Source organism: Hoplias malabaricus, chromosome 15 (assembly GCF_029633855.1).
Source record: "Hoplias malabaricus isolate fHopMal1 chromosome 15, fHopMal1.hap1, whole genome shotgun sequence".
In the NCBI taxonomy this organism is placed as follows: domain Eukaryota; kingdom Metazoa; phylum Chordata; class Actinopteri; order Characiformes; family Erythrinidae; genus Hoplias; species Hoplias malabaricus.
The window spans coordinates 15,568,187-15,587,407 of record NC_089814.1 but is presented as its reverse complement, the minus strand read 5'-3'; the positions used below and the strand labels follow the sequence as shown (position 1 = coordinate 15,587,407).

The 19,221-nt window shown below is 36.5% G+C and overlaps 1 protein-coding gene and 1 non-coding gene across 2 annotated transcripts in view; both read right to left on the bottom strand.

The window, feature by feature from the left end:
- Positions 1-204: 204 nt before the first annotated feature.
- trnav-cac (transfer RNA valine (anticodon CAC)) lies at positions 205-277 on the bottom strand. The gene has a single exon. It is a non-coding gene; the product is annotated as a tRNA-Val (tRNA).
- Positions 278-4,664: 4,387 nt separating this feature from the next.
- The window catches only part of LOC136667957 (collagen alpha-1(XXIII) chain), a 122,485-nt gene continuing 107,928 nt past the window's right edge, over positions 4,665-19,221 (bottom strand). The window contains 20 exon segments of the mRNA XM_066645148.1: positions 4,665-4,745; positions 4,747-4,851; positions 5,405-5,491; positions 6,412-6,465; positions 6,926-6,952; positions 7,111-7,173; positions 7,832-7,900; positions 8,002-8,028; positions 8,143-8,208; positions 8,851-8,904; positions 9,018-9,098; positions 9,830-9,874; positions 10,265-10,318; positions 10,468-10,515; positions 10,674-10,709; positions 10,831-10,893; positions 12,148-12,197; positions 12,312-12,342; positions 12,469-12,486; positions 15,929-16,045. Coding sequence (XP_066501245.1) covers positions 4,665-4,745; positions 4,747-4,851; positions 5,405-5,491; positions 6,412-6,465; positions 6,926-6,952; positions 7,111-7,173; positions 7,832-7,900; positions 8,002-8,028; positions 8,143-8,208; positions 8,851-8,904; positions 9,018-9,098; positions 9,830-9,874; positions 10,265-10,318; positions 10,468-10,515; positions 10,674-10,709; positions 10,831-10,893; positions 12,148-12,197; positions 12,312-12,342; positions 12,469-12,486; positions 15,929-16,045 — 1,176 coding nt within the window.

The window sequence follows — 19,221 nt, the reverse complement described above, 5'->3', positions numbered from 1 at the left end:
TGTTTTCTTAGGTGTACTTAAGTGTAAATGTGCCTAACAGTTTAAGATAACAGTTTCAATAATCAGGGGATTCTAATGGGACAAATGTGAACATATGAGAGATGTTTCAAATGGTGAGCATTAGTCCTCAGATTTTAATTTTATTTTTGCCAGTGATAATTGTTTAGCAGGAAAAATAACGTATTATTACTGAAAAAGTTACAATGTTTCCGCCCGGTTTCGAACCGGGGACCTTTCGCGTGTGAGGCGAACGTGATAACCACTACACTACGGAAACTGAGTTAGAGACAGTGTCATTTTTGAAAAACTTATGTAATTTAGAAGTCCTGAAAGTGTTTAACTCTAAGTATTTCGAAGAGCAACAAAACAAAAAAATATTTTCCAATATTCTGCATTAGGTTAAGATTCCCAAAGTCAACGAGATTTCATGTGAAATATTCAGTTTATGGGAAACTTTTAGAGACCGCATATGCTTCTAAAAGGTATCCCACAGAATGTTATTGACCTAAAATTTCATTTCAAAGCACATTCATGATGGAGAGATAAATTAATGGAGTTATGAAACAGTTATCCGATTTCTCTACACTTCCATCATCATCACGCCGAACTCAGAAGACAGCTGTAAGGTTCAGGTTCACTGCTCTTTTACACTGTTCAGTTTAGGTTTTTTGAGCAGGTGTTATCCCTAAATAGCCGTTACAATTCTCAAGAAAAGCCCCCAGCCGAGTACTTACACAATACAGAAAACAGAGTGCATGTAGAATGAAAAGTGATACAACAGACACAGAGGGTCACAACAGACCACCACACCTCATACTCAAGAACAGCTACAAGAATGAACATAAATGTTCTGGTCGTGTGCTGATTGTGTTGATGTCTATGCAGGAATAGGCCTGTAACACCTCCCACACAAGCTCCAGGCAGACTTCCGCAAATCTGGTGATATCACTACTTGAAAAATTTATCAGAATTGTATCAAATATTTAATGAACACTCTGAATATATACATGATTATTATATATCTTTATTTTCAGAGACTTCCTTCAAGAACATTTCATATGGATGCAAAGAACACAAATTGCTATCAAAATAAACATCTTTCACAATCTCTCAGGGAATAGTTCAGACATTTGCAATCTACACAAGTTATTTAAAGCTATATTAATTGCATTCCTCTTCTCCCAATCACGTTAAAACACCATGTATAAAGTCTGATGACTGATATGTAGTTATTTACAGTATAAAGTCATTAATTCACTGTTATGTATGAAAATATTAATTGTCACAATATAAATACTGAGTATTATAATTAAGGCATCTTAAGAAGGGTATGGGTACTGCAGCATCACACAAAGAGCCCTCAGGAATATAATTTTGGAAATCCTCATGATAAACCCTGAAGGTAATTTCTGTGTTTCAGGAAAGGATCATACAAACAATTATTCTAAAAAAAAACTGCAATACAGCATGCTATTCCCTTAAAATTAACACGGCATGGGCATATTAACACAAATGCAGTCCTTGCTCTAATTATTCATCTACATGCACGATAAACAGAAATGTACACATGGGTTAAAACTGTTTGCTCATCTACATAAAATACACCCCACTGTTCATCAGCAAAACCTTAACATTCTAAAAAAAACTAGATCTAAACATTTTGAAAGATTTAAAACTATACATATTATTTACACAGAATCAGGAAGAGCATTGCAAGCATTGAATCAGTAATAAAAACTGCAGGATATATATTAAAAAATAGAAAGTGGTCTATACATTTCCAATGCAAAGTAAAATTGGACATCCACTTTCATTTCTGGATTCCATTCTAGGGATGGGCATTTTTATACACTGTATATTAAATAACTGAATTTTTATAGTCACAGAATAAAGCTATGGAAAACATTCATTTACAACATGCAGTTAGAACACATTTAATCAAAATAAAATAAAGGAATCTCAAACACATTTAATAAAGTTTCAGAGAGAAGTCAGTCATTAGAATAACAGCAGGTTCTTTGACTCAAATGATCTTTTCTCAGTAACAGCTTTCTGGCAGCTATACAAGGTTTTTGAGGTCTTCCATTTTTTTACTTTGGCTAACAGTTTATCTGATATCCAATCTTCTGTATAAAATTAGTAACTATGAAATTCAGCCTAAAAATCATAAAAGATACTGGATTTTGTTCCATTACTCTACTGCTCCAAAGCTCACTGCTGAGGGGCTATATACTCTTCTAATTGGCACTTACTTTTGGACATGGTGATTTAGGCTCATGTGCAACCAATCCAGTATGTCCCAATCCACTGGGTTGACAGTGCTTTTCAATAGGGATATAAAAGCTGTTTCATGCATCTGAACAACACTAAATTGACTGAATATACTTATTAAAAGTGGTGTCAGGATGTGTTTAGATGTGTTAATCTTTGCTTATTTTGAGATGCTTCTATCTCATGACAATATTTAATACTTAATGCTTAAACAATACTTCTCTCATGACAATTTTGAATACTGTCATGAAATAAGTAAATATGGATACCAATATGTAGGTAAACAATGCCCATCCCTACTTCATTTCAGAAATGCGACTTTTTTTCATTATGTTTAAAATATTGTTTCCTGAGAGTTGAGAATATATGAACAGTCTGAGTCCCAAAAGTCCACTGTCCTGCTTTATCACAGGGGTCTCCTAAAGGTTGAGCTTTTTCTCCACGAAGCTCATAAGCCTCTGTTTTCTAAAGGCAAAGATGAGGAAACGTGTCTTGTTCCCCTGCCTCCATCTTTCAGTGGAAGGTGGATAAGATGGTTGTTTCAGGTAAATCCAAGTTGCTGTAAGCAGATCTGAGCAGAATAAATTTTTTCTAAATAGTACAGTCTGTTGATCCATTTTTTTCCTGGTTTCTTGTCTTTTTCTGCTTTGGATAAGAAACAACTTTCTCCATGAGTCCATACCCCAGCTTCAATCCTTCCCATTTCCTGATCTTTTTGTAGTAAGCAGCAAGACAGTCATTTTTGCAAGGGGTGCTCAATGCATATTAAATAGAATTAAAATTACAAAATGGAGAGGGGAAAAAAGCTAATGTTAGTTGTAAAAATGTATCAATATGTACATATTCCATGCTTCTGCCTGGACATCACTGCAAGAGAGAAAGATGAGAAAATGTTATGGTGAATCGCAATACTCACAAGGGTAAATCATATCTCATTTACACTGAGCTGCCAGTTTATTAGTAAACACTTGTACCTACACTCATCGGCCAAATTATTATCTGCCATATATTTACACTGTATAGGTTTACAGATGTTGACTGCAGCACAACTGTTGCTGCGTAATTGGGAGTGGGGTTGAGCACTGATAAAATGTGCTACAGATGAGTAAAGGTAACTACACAGAGTTTATAGGGTAGGTGTTTCAGAAAACATTCTTTTTTTCTTTCTAACCATCAGACTCCATAAGAACATACTACCTAGCTGTGAACTACTGTAAAGATAGTGTCCATGCTGACAGACCTATAATACTCTCTTATAACTAAATTTACTACCGCGGAGATACAGCTTCTGTATGGCTTCATTTAAGGGCTATCAGACTGTATAATACAGCAGGAATGCTTTATGCAAATAATTTGATTCTAAAAATAGTCTGAATAATCTGATTCGTCCGTGCAAGAGGCTGCACTGCTGCTGAATGAGTCTGATTTAAAATTAGTATTTTTACATCACATAGTTACTAGTGCAGCTCACGTAAAAATCTGGGGAAGCACAGATGTTTCAAATATCAATTTCAGCTAAATCAGTACTGTCATTTCATACAGCCTGAAGTGTCCCTGTTTAGTGCAGGAGAGTAGGTGCTTCACATTTCACTGTTGAGTTTGCCATGACCTTGGCTTAAATGTTTTAAATTATTTAAAAAATCTACTTGACAGTGTTTCATTCCTGCTAATGTCTTGGTCTGGCTCAGCAGAAATAGCAGAAAAGCACTGTTTATCCAATCAGCACTGACCCAATTGTCACCACCAACAGTTTGATTCCAGTGCAGCTATTTACTGTTTAAACATGTATACTATTTAAAAACATGCACTAGGATCTTTCATGTTTTCATAATGTACATATTTTTTTTCAACAATTTAAATAGTTTAAGGTATTTTCACCACATTAAGGTCAAAATGTCTTACTAATTGAAGTGACTTCTATGTTAGTGTACCAACCTTGTGCCAGCATCCAGGCATTGGTAGTCCATCTCGATCCTAGGGACAGAATTGAGAGAGAGGTAAACAAGTCAGCCAAAACGTCAGTTATATAATTTGCATTTTCTTGAAGAAATGATGATGTTCACACCCCTGCCTCCACCAATGATTTGTTGGAATGTAGCTGAAGACACCAAATGAAATTGGATTTGTAACACATTTTATTTTCACCATTCCAAAATCAAAATCACAAAAGAACATGCTCGCACCAGCTCATTCACCTTTAGTGAATTCAGTCAATCAACACACAAGAACGGGGACAACTGGGATGGTTTTGTTGTGTGGAGGTCAGCCTCATATTGCAATGCTAAGAATTGCCTTGACATTAACGTTTGAATTTAAATTTAAAACAAAAACAGGATGATGCATCCATGTTCAGTTTTCTCCTTTTGATGTAGCAAGATATGGATATTAATGCTTTACTGTATGAGGCTGACCCCATGACTGTGCATAGGAGGACTCAATAGACCATGATTAGCAATGGTTTGCAATGGTAGTACGGAACACCAGCACAGCACACCAACAGTGCGAATACTGTACCAATGGGCAGGGGGCATCAGGAGTGGACTCTGCCTCCCAGCCATGTTCTTTACTGCCACTGGACTCCTGTCAGTGAAACCCAGCCATGTTACAATTGTCAAACAATTAACTATCTATTCCCCTTTGAGTTTGACCGAGAACTCAATAATCTGGCAACCCCAGCAAATTAGATTTTGACAATAATCTGTTCAACAAATGTACAAGCACCATGGTAATGTACCAGCACTAATCTGATTCTGAAAATGTCACAGGGCCTATAGGTCACTCAGTAACATGTACATGAGGGAAATTAAAAGGAAGCAGAGAAAGGGTACCCATGTAGCGATCAAAAGCTTTTAGCTAAATCCCAGGTCTATTTATGAGATTTTTTGAAATCCAATAATGGCTTTAATCTGATCCTTGTAATACGAGAATGCTCTACATGTCCATTTTATTAACCCAATTACATCCAAAATATGATAATAATCATATTATTGAGGTGCATGATAATATGAGCTAGGCTTAAATGATAGGACAGTGAAGTCAATATCTTTATTGATATATGATATTATATTATACACTTTTTCACAAGCACAGCATATTTCTAAAGAAGCAGTGAAGAAGATGATGGATAACGTACAACAGGACATGGCTGGTCCAGCCCTGGAGGCCCCTGCTCTCCCTTTTGTCCTTTTAGACCCTTTTTCCCCATTGAGCCCCTTTCTCCCTAAAAGAAATGGAAGGAAAAGTGAGCTGGGATGATGCATATGGATAAAAGTTTATGTAAAACACAAGTTAACCCTTAACCTGTAGACTAGCTATTAATGTTAAAGGGGAATTCTGAAAAAAATGAAAAATTGACCCATTACTATATTTGTTGTAAACATGCCTTTCTGCACCATACAGATTTTCAGTATCTTAAGAGAGGAATTTTCCTATGAGTAAAGAGTCATAATTTATCTAGAAGGTATAATAGAAGAAAATTTTGAAAATACAGAAAAGAGCTTGTCAGATGAGATAACATGCTAAAAGCTGTTAGCAAGGTGCTGTCTAGGTTGGCTTCTCAGTTAGGCTTTATTTTCAGAGTAAAAATGACAACTTCAAAAACTTATCAGATGACTACAAATTTGTCCAATAACAAAAGTTATAATAATGGAAAATATCGGTTGACATCAAAGGCATGCTGGGTTTTGTAGTCAAGTGAAACTGATAATGAAATAAATACTTTTGAAAATCAACGATGCTTAAACAAAGATATAACAGTCTGCATTAATTTATGAATGTGTACAGTAAATGCTACAGTATAGCATTCTGCCCAACAAAATAACACACTAAACATATAATTATAATATATAGAGTTAAATGCCCTTGAATGACATATCAATGACAATGCCTATGAACCGAATATGGTAATATTATAACACTAATAATATATTTTATGATGTGATTAAATATACCAGTGTCTAACAGGTTATGAGGGCATGGAATTAAAATGCTTAAGCCACCACTTGTTAAAAACACAGTTAAAAAGTATGAAATATTTAAAATATAATTACATTTATAAATTATCAATAACAAGAGTACTAAAGTTAATAAGCATATTATATATTATTGACTATATTCTAGAAAAACTATTTCTGTTGCTACCTTTTCTCCTCTGTCTCCTCTGCTGCCCTTCTCTCCTTGAAGCCCAGGAAAGCCCTAGCAGAGTACATAATGTCAATAAAAGGACTACAAGCCAAAACACACACACACACACACACACAAACATATATATATATATGTCTGTGTGAGTTTGAAAAAAGGTCTGAGTGAGTTTGAAAAATAATGTTTTGTTCAGATTCTCCTTGATTAAATGAATTTGTTAAATCAGCAGCACACATTATTTAAAATCATTATTTATTAACTGGTAAAACTAGGTATTGGATAATAACCTCAAATAATAATGACTGCCACAAGAAGAGATTTGGAAAATGTTAAACTAACACATTCACACACAGAATATCACACTCACTGGAATAATGTTATTTGTTTTTATTCTAAAGATGGGTGTTATTTGTTGTTTGTTTGTTTTAGCAAATAAACACTTACTGCCCAGATAAATACATTTTTAAATATCATAATCTCTAATATATTAGAATTGTGTGACCAAGTTACTTACATCCAGTCCGGGCTCTCCTTGTTTTCCCTGTTAGCAAAATCAATATTCATATTTAGGGTAAAAACAATATTCCATAACTATTTTAAATTGAATGATAATACATGCAGTAATAACCTGTGAAATAACAAAGATATTGTGAGTTGTATATTTCTGTCAACCAGTTGGTGATTTTAAAAGATACAAACCTTTTCACCTTTTGCACCTGGCAGACCAATCAGGCCATTAGAGCCAGGAAAACCCTGAAGACCCTGAACAGAACAAGGAATAATATCAATCAAAATATTACTGAAGGAATATATGCTATTCCCTAGGAAGGCTTTACCCTAGATTTTAAAACAATGCTGTAAGTAATAGAATAAATGAGGCCATGTTCTTATGTTGGGTGATAAGTTCTGGATCACAAAACTAATCATATCATCTCATATCATTCTGGATTGTGCTCAATTACTTTAGAGAACACAGTCCCACTGCTCCAAGGCCCAATGTTAGGGGATTTATACCCCTTTATTTGACACATGGCATTGGTCATGGTAAACTTAGACTTGTTTACTTGCAGCTGCCGTAGAACATTCGGTTTTATTTCATGCTTTTCTAAGGAGGTTATACAGTACAGGTTATACAGTAGAGTCAGTGAGGGAAACTGATAATCTGTGTCTGAACTGGGTGCACAATAGTTGCTGAATTTGTGATTTGTAAGGAGTCTAGATGCTCAAATGCTATACTAATAGCCAAACAGACACTAAAGATATAGCATGTTTAGGTTAGTCTTTCAGCATCTATAAACATTATGTAGCGTGAAACGGAACAGCTGTGGGACTAGTGCTACTGGTTAATGGACAGGAGTGAAACTATAATTGCATTAAAATGAGGTGTTGTAGCAAAAGCAGCAGGATTGGGAAGAATTACCCGTGGTCCGGGGGGACCTTTCTCTCCGCTATCTCCTTTCTCTCCTTTCATTGCTTCTCCTGGCTCCCCCTGGGAAAGAATACACCATTACCACACAATTAATCCAATAGAAAATATTCACAAGGTTCAGATATTTCAAAGCAATTTTTAAAAAGCCACCCCAGCCATACCTTTTGGCCAGGGATTCCATGATGACCCTTGAAGACAGGAAATGGAAAAAAACAGGGTTATTTATTTTCTATGCTGAGGCTTTTTGCTCATTAAAGCCAATAATTACAAATCCAATGAATAAGCACTAATATTTTTCTTACCATGATGCCCTGGGGGCCAGGTGGTCCAGGAGGCCCTGGAGGGCCCGGCAGTGAAATTATTTGAGCCTAAAGGGCAGAAGAAACATACTCAAATGAGAAAATGAAGCTCCACTCTCCCATCAGATCTGAACAAAATGTGCAGGTGTTTGTCTGTCCATCTTGCAAATGTATGAAGACAACCCAAATCTATGGGTATGAAAGGATGTGTAACACCTAATAAGATTTACTGAGCAAAGAAAATAAATCTGAAATTTAAACAACAAAACTACTACTGTTCTCAACCTAATGGACTGGCTGTCTCAGAATGCCCCCCTCAAAATCCCTTAATATGTTAGGGATTACTTGGATCATGATATGCAGAACACACAAACAACTTCTAACGCTGTTGCCTCTAAGAATTAAGAAATGGAAAAATTATGTAGAATAATAAAGAATGAAAGCAAGCCAATAAAGTATGGAAACATCAAAAAATATATATTATTATAATATTTATTATAATATTATAAATAACTAAATAACTAAATAAAACATCTGAAGCATATGATATATTTTCGTTTTGGAAGCTTTGTGTAATATTCTGTTGTCTTCTGACACTGACAAAATAACCTGATCTATACCAGTTGATTAATTTCAAACTAAGATTGAGAAATGGTGAGATCACAACACAATAAATTAACACAGGGTTGTGTATTAAACAGTTCTACTGACCAAACTGTCTTCAAGTCTGGAATCTCCCTTCTCCCCTTTCTGACCATCAGCACCCTGAGAAAAAGAGGTGTTTCATAGTTATAGGTGCTTCTCATACATGTAAAGCATCCTCCACTTTTGCAAAAATATTACTACATGCCATTTCTACCTATGGTGGTCTTACTCACCACTGCACCAGGTATACCCATCTCTCCTCGCTCTCCCTTTGCTCCTGTTACTCCAGGTTCTCCTGGGTCACCCTTCTCTCCCTGAGAATATGTGGAGAGCAAATATGTAGAATATGGGTAAGACACATAGCCTTTCTGTCGCTCAGTTGTGTAACTTGTTTTTCCCCCAACTACAAGTGTTAAATAAATAAATAAAATGAATGAGAAAAAGGTGCAACTCTTCATCTATGATACTGCCCTACTGTTTTACCTTAAAGTCTGATGTCTCCTCGTGTGGACCCATAATTTAATTACTTATGTATTTTTTGCATTCATGTTTAAATTATTATTATTATTATTATTATTACTAGTAATATTAACTGTAGATTTCAAGGTCTATGATGTAAATAAATGTTAATGTTCATTCATTAGTCATTTATCTTCTGTAACCGCATTATCCAGTTCAGGGTTGAAGTGGGTCAAGGGGACACAAACTGGACAGAGCACCAGTCTGGCACTACCTGCAGCATCAGCATGCTGCATGTTTTAATAGTATATTAAATGATCGTTTTAATATAATTACTGTATTATGCTGTTATTATAAGAGGTATTATAATAATATTACAATATAATAGTAATAGTATAATAGTAACAGTATGATTTTACTGTATAATATACACTAGGGTGGGTTACAGCCTTGAGTCCAGTGATTCCAGGTAGGTCCCAGACCCACTGTGACATACAAATGAATGAATGAAACAATGTGGCAAACCTTTGAACCAATGTATCAAACCAGTGTAAAAGTGAATTATTATACATTATACAAACTCTACCTGTCTGCCTTCATATCCTGGTATCCCAGGAGAACCAATTTCTCCCTGTGAACATAAAATACGTCAGTTTATTAAAAGAAAAGCACGTTTTCAAAATTTTATGAATTTTATATTTTCACTGCCATAAAAAAATCTAGAATGTTTCCTAGAAAGATAAAAATAACATCCGTGTATATAATTTATAGAATGGGAAATATTTGCTTTTAAAAAGTTTTTAAATTTCCCACCAAATTTTTACCAAAATTATTTAAAAAATAGAATAGTTCTTCTATGTAATCTAAGTGTCCCCCTGGTTAGAAGGCATTGTGCTGATTGATGGGAGTAGGTCGGGGCACAGAGGATAGTTACTGCTCAGATAGCTGAAGCACGCCTCCGTTTCAAACTTGCAATTACTCTATTCCAATATAGAAATACAATATTTTGAGTGTCCCTCACCTTTGGACCTTGTTCTCCAGGAGGTCCTGGTGGACCTGGCATACACTTTGGACACTGTGGTAAGAGGAAAATACTTATAACAGATCGAAAAACAGCATTTTACCTTATCAACCATAAATAACAAGATTTTTAATGAACATGAGATATTATATATATATTTGTTTGTTTGTTTGTTTGTTTTACATGGTTTAATAAAAGCTTACCATCAAATCTATATGTTTGTCAATTTCCTCTGAGACCCTTGGTAAGCCCTGCCCTCCACCAAAGCCCCAAGGGGAACAGAGAGAGAAAGAGAGAGAGAGAGAGAGAGAGAGATAGTGCTTAGCTGAATGCTCTAATACATCCATACTAAGGGCAGTATAATTAATGACAATAATTAAATTTAAAGAGTGGGAAACAGCCCATTTACTCTCAGTTCAGGAAAGCCATGGTCTCCTTTTTCACCCTGCAAGGACAAGTCTAGAGTTAAACTCATTTCTAATGTACAGCATAAAATGCAGCTAATATTATTGAATTGGTTTAACAAGCTTTCTATACAACATGGAAATGTCTAAGGAAAAGTGAACCTTTAAGCCTGGAAGTCCATCCATGCCTCTGCTTCCCTCCTCGCCTGGGACCCCCTGATCTCCCTGTTGAGTAAGAACATACGTAGATACACAACATCAGTTTATTTACAGCATTAAATGAAGAGTAATGTTAGAAATACATTTGTCAAAAACAGAAAATCAACATACGGTCACGGTCCAATAAATAACTTTTTCAAATATTTTTGGGGGTCAAGACAAAAGGCAGAAGAAACTGTGCAGAGCAATACTGGTAATTAGAGTTATACGACTGAGAACAGGTGGAAAGGTGTTGTATTTGATATCAATGTTGTCCTAATTAAGAATTTCTATTTCATTCATTAATTCATTATCTGTAACAGCTTATCCAATTCAGGGTCGCGGTGGGTCCAGAGCCTACCTGGAATCATTGGGCGCAAGGTGAGAATACACCGTGGAGGGGGCAGAATTTCTATTTAATTCTTGAAATTTAAAATTAATTTTTCAGCCTGAACCTTAAAGATTTTATTTGCTGCTTAAAACTTTAGCAGAATTATTTTGCCTGCTTGATCAGACACATTCTGTCACTAAAGCTCTTTTAAATATGATATCTAATGATTAATAACAATGCAGGACACCTGTAAAATTAGTTATAAGGCTAAGTAGCTTTTGACTTTGGTGCAGTCAGTTTGATAACTTGTAGAGTGCTTGTATTTTTGATATTTGTGATTTAAAACATATGTGTGCTCAGGTAAATATGAAAAAACTAAGAAGACCGTAAAAGATCTTGTATAAGATGATGAGTCCTCCAGCATATACACCCATCAATCATAACATCTGATCCACTCATACCAGCGCAGCACACACTAACAGACCACCACCATGTCAGTGTCACTGCAGTGCTGAGAATAATTCCACCACCCAAATCATGCCTGCTCCATGGAGGTCTGATAGGGGTCCTGATTATTAAAGAACAGGGTGAAAGAGGGCAAACATTGTATGCAGATAAACAGATGGACTGCAACAGATGGTCTATAATTATGGGGTTATAAAATGCAACATAGAACAAGGAGGTGGTCATAATGTTATGGTTGATAGGTGTAAATTTGAGTGTGTGGCTCCTGAAAGTGTTATCCCCTGTTGCTTTAATGCAGATAATTTATCTTATAACATGTTTCAGCATACAGGGCATCATATTTTACATTTCTGTGCATTCCATTTAGTGTCTTACCATGTTTAATATATTCAAATGATTCAGTGTATCACATTAACAAGGATGATAACATGCCATATTACTTAATAAACAGTAAGTGTTATTATTGGTTAGTGTAATAAACCTACTTTAAGCCCAGGAGGGCCCTGAGGTCCAGTCATGCCTTGTTCTCCAACGTCTCCCTGCATGAGACACAGTGCAATAAGCAAAAGATCAGGCCATACACAGGAATGACCTCTATTGAGTGTCTTATTTAAATAAGGAAATCATTAAAAGAATGAAAATGAAGGACTTGCCTTCATCCCAGGTGGCCCATTAGGACCCTGGAATACAAAGCATTGACAAAGTCATTCAAACGCTAATAAAGTAATTAGTATCTAGATTATATAAAAGTGGGTTTATAGCACTATACACAATATTGTTCAGCTTTTTAAATACATAATACATACCTCTTTTCCCGGAGGACCCTGTTATAAATGCAGATGTAACATTAGCTGAGGATTCGTGGACTTTCATTAAAAAAAACAAAAAACAAAAAACAAAAATAAAAACAAGTGCACATCGTGTCATTGACAAGCAGCACTAAGTAGCGCTCAGTTTGTGAATGAGTGAATGTGTGACTGAACATGAGCATGAACAAATGTGAGTTTGTGACTGACTGAATGGATGTGAGTAAATCAGCATCGTGAATGAATGTAAATGTATTAATTGACTGTGTGCATGAGTGAACGTGTGAGTGCATGAGAGAATGTATGAGTGAGTGAATGTGTGAGGGAGTTAGTTAAATGACTGACTGAGTAAACAAATGTGTGAAACTGACAGGTGCAGTATGTGAGTCTGAGTGAGTGAGTGAATATGTGAGTGAGTGAGCCAATGTGAGCAGAGTTTGAATGTGTGAGTGCAGGAGTCAATGTTGGAGTAATGAGTATGTAAATATGTAAATGAGTTAATGTGTGTGTGACACAAAGTGTGCGAGCGTGTGAATATGCGTAGTAAGTGAAGTGAATGTGTGTTAATGAGTGAATAATTGAGTGAATTTAGCCAGGTGCTTCTGCTCTTAAAAATGAAAGAAGTAACAGGTGAATGTGTAGTTCTAGAAATTTGCCACTAGATGCCTCTCCACAGCAAATCTACAGGAAAATCCCACAGCTGAAGACCAACTACAGCAGGGTGCAAACAGACTTCCTTGCGCAACCCCTGAGCCCACCCTATGAAGAAACCCCAAATTAATAATAAAACAAAACCATAAAGCCATCTTTAAAATAAAAAAAACCCCTGTTATTCCAGCTGTAGATTACTCAGGATCTATGCAGGACATGATGAAGAGCTTTTGCATGAAAAAAAAAAACGGGCACAAACAGATGCAATCTGCTCTAATCAAAATGGCTCATTTGAGACTTCAGTCCTCTTTGAGTCAACACTCAAGGTGTGATCTGCAGTTTTCCATTCAAGGAGGTACGCAAACATCCTTCGAACAGATGTATCCTTAGTAATAAATAGCTTGTTGATGCTTGTTGACAGGTTACATTCCTGTAGATGTAACACAGACACCACGAAGTGTCCAGGCCTCTGGCTTTAAGAGACCAGGGTGTCTGGTTTGCACAATGGAGAGAATAGGACTGAGCCGTGGTGTCAGGCCTTTAGCTGCTAATGAGGTGGTTTCACTTTGTCAAAGATAAACACAGTTTTCAGGACAACAACAGGAAATGGCTTCTGAGACTCTGACCTTGAAACATCTGTTCACAATATGGGGAGACCGAATGAAAGAGAGAGAGAGAGAGAGAGAGAGAGAGAGAGAGAGAGAGAGAGAGAGAGAGAGACAGAGAGAGAATATGAAGTTTGTTTCTCTGATTGCTTTTCTGAAGATTGACATAGCACAGACAAGCTGTACTGTTTGACATCTGGCCCTTTGATTTTACACTTCTTACCAACCATGTCCTATAATTTATTTTTCTCTGTTTGTCCAACGCAATCAGTAGCAAACATTTTCTAATCTGTTTTTTTTTTCAAATACACTTCTAACACTACTGGTATTTTTCAATTTATTGTTGTTTAAGTCTCTCTGTTAAGCTCTGTTTATTTGACTTGCACTCCATCTGTTCTGAACTTGTATTCTTTCCTGTTGTTGTAATAGCTTTGTCCTGAGATTTAACAGAAGGCAGGGAAAGTCCCTGAACAGGGTGTCGGTCCATCACAAGGCAGCACAATCTCTCCCAGTCACTTGGACATGTGCACAGAAGAAACCCACACAGACACAGGGAGAAGACACTAAACTGTATACAGGCACCTACCAAAGGCGAGGATCACATCCAGGACCCCAGGTCTCTGGAGCTGGGGTGCAGTGACTCTTCTGGTTTTATTCCTTGATCTGTATCCTGTCTAAATACATTTCACTGTTGCGGACCAAATCACTACTGTCCAGTAAAATACTTCAAAATGACTTGGAATAACATGTTTTTACACTGACTTCCATTGAAACATAAGAAAGTTCTTTCTTCTCCTGTTAAGTTAGTATTTTACAGATACATGTTCTTTATTGGACAGCAACAAAATGAGAATTGTTTGAGAGTATTTTTCACTCTGTTCTCACTGTCCTGGGCTGGCTGTGTTTCTTTCTAGCAGTTGCAGAGAAACTGATTCAAATGATCATTTCTCTGGGTTAGACATACTGGGATGATATCTGTAATGCCCCATTCTCAGATGATTGGAGTGTATGAAATCTATTGCACATCAAGCTGGCCACAACTACTTTTTTACATTTACGGCATTTGGCATATGCTGTTATACAGAGCAAATTCTAATCACATTACAGTGTTGGGAGTCAGGGACTCTTCTTGATTTAATGTGATGTGGGGAACTGAACCCACTCTGATTTGTAAAAGTGCTGCTACACACTGCCATACATCAGCCACTCCCTGATTAAATGTGTCTGATCAGAAACAAACATCTGTACGGAGCTGTTGCTTCTGCCTGATTTGATATATTTGCTGGGCTGAAAACTGAACGTATGTTGCTGCTTTTGGAAATATTTAGTGGCTAGACATCAAAATAAACTTATATTTTTGGGACACACATCATTTTCCAGTATCTTTGTTATAACTACATTTTGTAAATTGGTTTCTCTTCCACGTCGAGCCAAAACAATGGTTTGAGAATGACTAATCTGAATGTCAAAGAAATATTTCCTGTCAAAGTAGACTGATTTTGGCTTCAGTGAATAAAAATCCTCTGTAGATAGATTTCTGGCTCATGAGACTACAGCATATTGCACCTGTTTTATTTTTTTGGGGGTAAATCTGTAAGAAGCTTCTATCATCGTCAGGAGTTCATCTCTCAGGAACTTCATATCCATCATTCCATCACAGCAGCCATTAACAGTATTAAGGTATATCTGTTCATCCCACATTCCCTCTGAAATTAAGGCTATTAACAGACAGTTTTCCTGAATTCATTGGAGCTTCTATACATCAAGGAAGGCTTTAGACTAGTCTTCAGCTATGAGCTGCATTATTGATGTGTGGTATGAGTTTGTTTTGGATTTGTTTGGATTGTGTTGTGTTTGAATGCTGTTCTACAGAGATTATACAAGTATGCAAAACTGAATGTAAGTGCCCACAATATGGACTATTTTGAACTTTTAATACAACAATGCATGCTTCATATTGTGGTTGTCCTGAGAAAATGTTTCAAATATCTGTTTCAAATATTTCAAATAAATGTTTTTAAATCACTTGGTATAAAATATCTTTATGTAACTCATATTGAATATGAAGAATGTTCCTGCATTCTCCTGGAAAGTCATTGGATGAAGAGCTGCACCTGCTGAACTGAAGGGAAACCTCCAAATGTCCAACAGGCTGCAGTGTGGATGAGCTCATATGTGTGTGTGTTTCAAGTTGGCTCACTTACTGGATCTCCTGGGTTGCCCCTGGGTCCATCTCTGCCTGTGTTTCCTGGAGGCCCTCTAGGACCAGGCTCTCCAGGAGGCCCTGGGGGACCTGGGGGACCTGCCTGTCCCTGATCACCCTACAGAGAGAGAGAGAGAGAGAGCAATGGGGAATAGAGAGGAAGAAAAATTAGAAAGAATTGAAGAAAGGGTGGCAGAGAGAAATAGACAGAAAGAGAGTGTGCATGAGAGAGAGAGAGAGAGAGAGAGAGAGAGAGAGAGAGAGGTCTTAAATCATATCTGGGTGGAAAGTAAAATAACAGCCATCAGAAGTGGCTCAACATTTCTCTGAGATCTCCTTTTGTTTTACTTTCCCTCTTTGACTTTATTAAAATGGACGTTTTTAGTCCAGCCACAAATGATTCATGTTTCATACTCATTTTGTAATGTATTCATTTCATCCCAGTGTTAATCCATACATAATGAGCCAGAGAAGTTTTGGCAGTAGCAGTCAGTCTCTAAAAGTTGGCTGGTTGTAATGGCATGTGGGGGTGGCAGCCTTAGCCAAAGCCCTACAGAGAGAGTGATAGCTGCTGGCTAAGCACACACTTATCCACAGAGAGAGAGAGAGAGAGAGAGTGGTAGTGGTGGTAGCTGTGGGGTGCAGGTTCAAGGCTCTGGATTCATATAAAAATAGCTCAATTTTACCATATTAAGCTGCCAAGATGAAAAAAGTCTATTTTGGTTCAGCCATTAGCTGTGGTTTGCATGGTATTTTTCCCTCTCTTAATGTTCATAAACAAAGCATTTGCCCATGCTCAGGGATAAGCAGGCCTAGCTGTCTCTCCCTTTCTCTTTCTCTTTCTCTTTCTCATTTCTATTATTTCTCCTATTTCAAAGCAGGCATGCATGTTAACAGCCCAGAAGCTAATTGTAGGGTCGGCAAGCCAAAGACACACAATTGTGTGTTGAGAAGTCAGAAAACAAGAGAAGGAGTCATGGGAGAAGAAAGCGTGTAAGGCTAGACTCACATTACTAAGCTGAAGTGGCACAAATCTGATATATTTTGCCTTAATATGACACAGATTTTTGAAACCCAAATCTGATCAACTGAAATCAGATGTGCACATAGCTATGTACATATTGAATGTTTTTTTTTAATCAGATTTATATCTAATTATGTTCTGTAAAAAAGGTTTGAACACCACCGATCTGTAACATGATCAGAAACCTTGCGTGGCCATATGTTAAATAAGTATTCCTTCTTGGAATGCATATGAAAATAGAGTGGATCTGATTATTCAGAAATGAGATTTGTGCCACTTTAGCATTGTATTGTAAACACAGGCTTTCATATGAGGTTTTAGGTCAGATACATCTCAGAAACATGGCCAAACATCCTGTATGAGAACGAACAGACTGGAATTCATGTGGGTTGTTTCAACCACACTGCACATATCACCATCATCATCATCCACCAACCAACTCAGTCTATTTTCATCTATTTGATCTGTCATCCACACATGTTTCTTGTTTCTACTACTGTTGTTTGTATTTCACAATGCATGTGGATCATACAGAAGATGCCACTCATATGGATGTATGCATGAAGGTCATTTCAGGGAACAGACAAAAGAAGCTCAAGTTCACTTTATTAAGATGAATAGGAATATGCTCTGACAAGCAACAATGCTAGGTCTTTGTTAGATGGCATAACCAATGTGGGCATTTAGCATTCGCCTCCAAGGGTACGGAGCTGTTCACTGGCACTCTGCTAGTGTTCTTGGGTATGTGAAAGGCACTACATGTTATTATTATTATTATTATTAGTAGTAGTAGTAGTAATAGCAATTTACAAAGAAGTGATATTTGGCTTCACAAGTTTGGGGGAGGGGAGGCATTTAAAATGAGAACCATCAAGAAAGATCAGATCTGAACAAAAGAACAGATGTGAGCAATGATGCTTATAATGTGAACATAGACTAAGAGACATGATGAGAAATGTAGAGAAGGTGGAGTGACAGGTATGAGGATCTCGTTCTACCTTCAGAAGACGCTTGTGAAAACTGGGGTGGTCGGCTGAGGTAGAGAGGAAGCCATGCTCATAGCGTGGAAAGATCATCTGACAGTAAAGGAGCACAGAAAAACAGGAAATACAGCAAAAGTGTGAAGAACCAAAGCAGAAGAGAAAAATAAGTTTCTAAAGGAAGAGTTCATAAAGAAGTTCAATAAAAAACGGTTAGAAATGACATTAAAACCTTTTTAAAGGCTACCTACAGGGACGTCATACATAGAATAATATATTTATAAAATAGTACTGAGCATTTACAAACAGCTTAGGTCCACATTCACAAGATGACTTTTTTGTGAGAAGATGACTTTTTTTGTGAGTAGAATTTATAATCAGTATATTTAGGTCAAAATGCTGAGAATCAAGAAGCAGAATCAATAACCAATGAAGTGAACTTTGTAAATGATAGTAATGTCATTGAGATGTCAGAGATTTAAATAAGTTTTTAATCAGTTTCAGAAACAGAAGTAATTTGAAAATTGACCAGTATTTGCTTTTCATTTACATCTCTCACAGTCACATTTTCACTTCAGCAATCTCTCATTTGACTTTTAGCCCTGATTTGATGTGAGGGTAGGGTCTATTTTTCACTGTCTACAGGATAAATGACTGACATATGGAGCTATATTAGGGTCAAAGGTTTTGTTCATTTGAAAAAAATGATCTGAAACTGAAAGTTCAAATCTTGAGATTGAACTTTGAAAAATACAGCAATGCATTCAAAATAAAAATAAGCATAGTATGATCTTTTTCAGTTTAAATACAATTTCTATTAAATTACTTTATATTTTTGAATAAATTATTTATTTTCTATTATTATTTATTACTTGTTTTTCAGTTTAAGATTTTTGTCCTTGATTTAGCATGATCCTGAACTTCCTCGGTGTTGCCTATGAGAAACATCACTGAACACTCACGTTATACACAATATTCCGTGTAAAACATTGACTTTAGTGACAAAGTCCTTTATAGTGAGCTCTTTTAGACAACATCCAGCACCAATCGCAGAAAAAGAGCGATCAACTCTGTCAGAGTGCATAGCCCCAAAGCCACACTAGTTTCCCCAGCACTTTGCTGGTGATGGCGTCCACTCATGACGACAAGCTGCAGCGAGCCGGTAACAAATTTGAATAAGCTCCTTATTCCCCTGGGTTCTTAGCCTGATGTTCCATCCACCTTAAATTGTGCTTTAAATTAAACTCTAAACTCTGAAACTGAAAAACAAGGATCTGAAAGTGGAAAAAA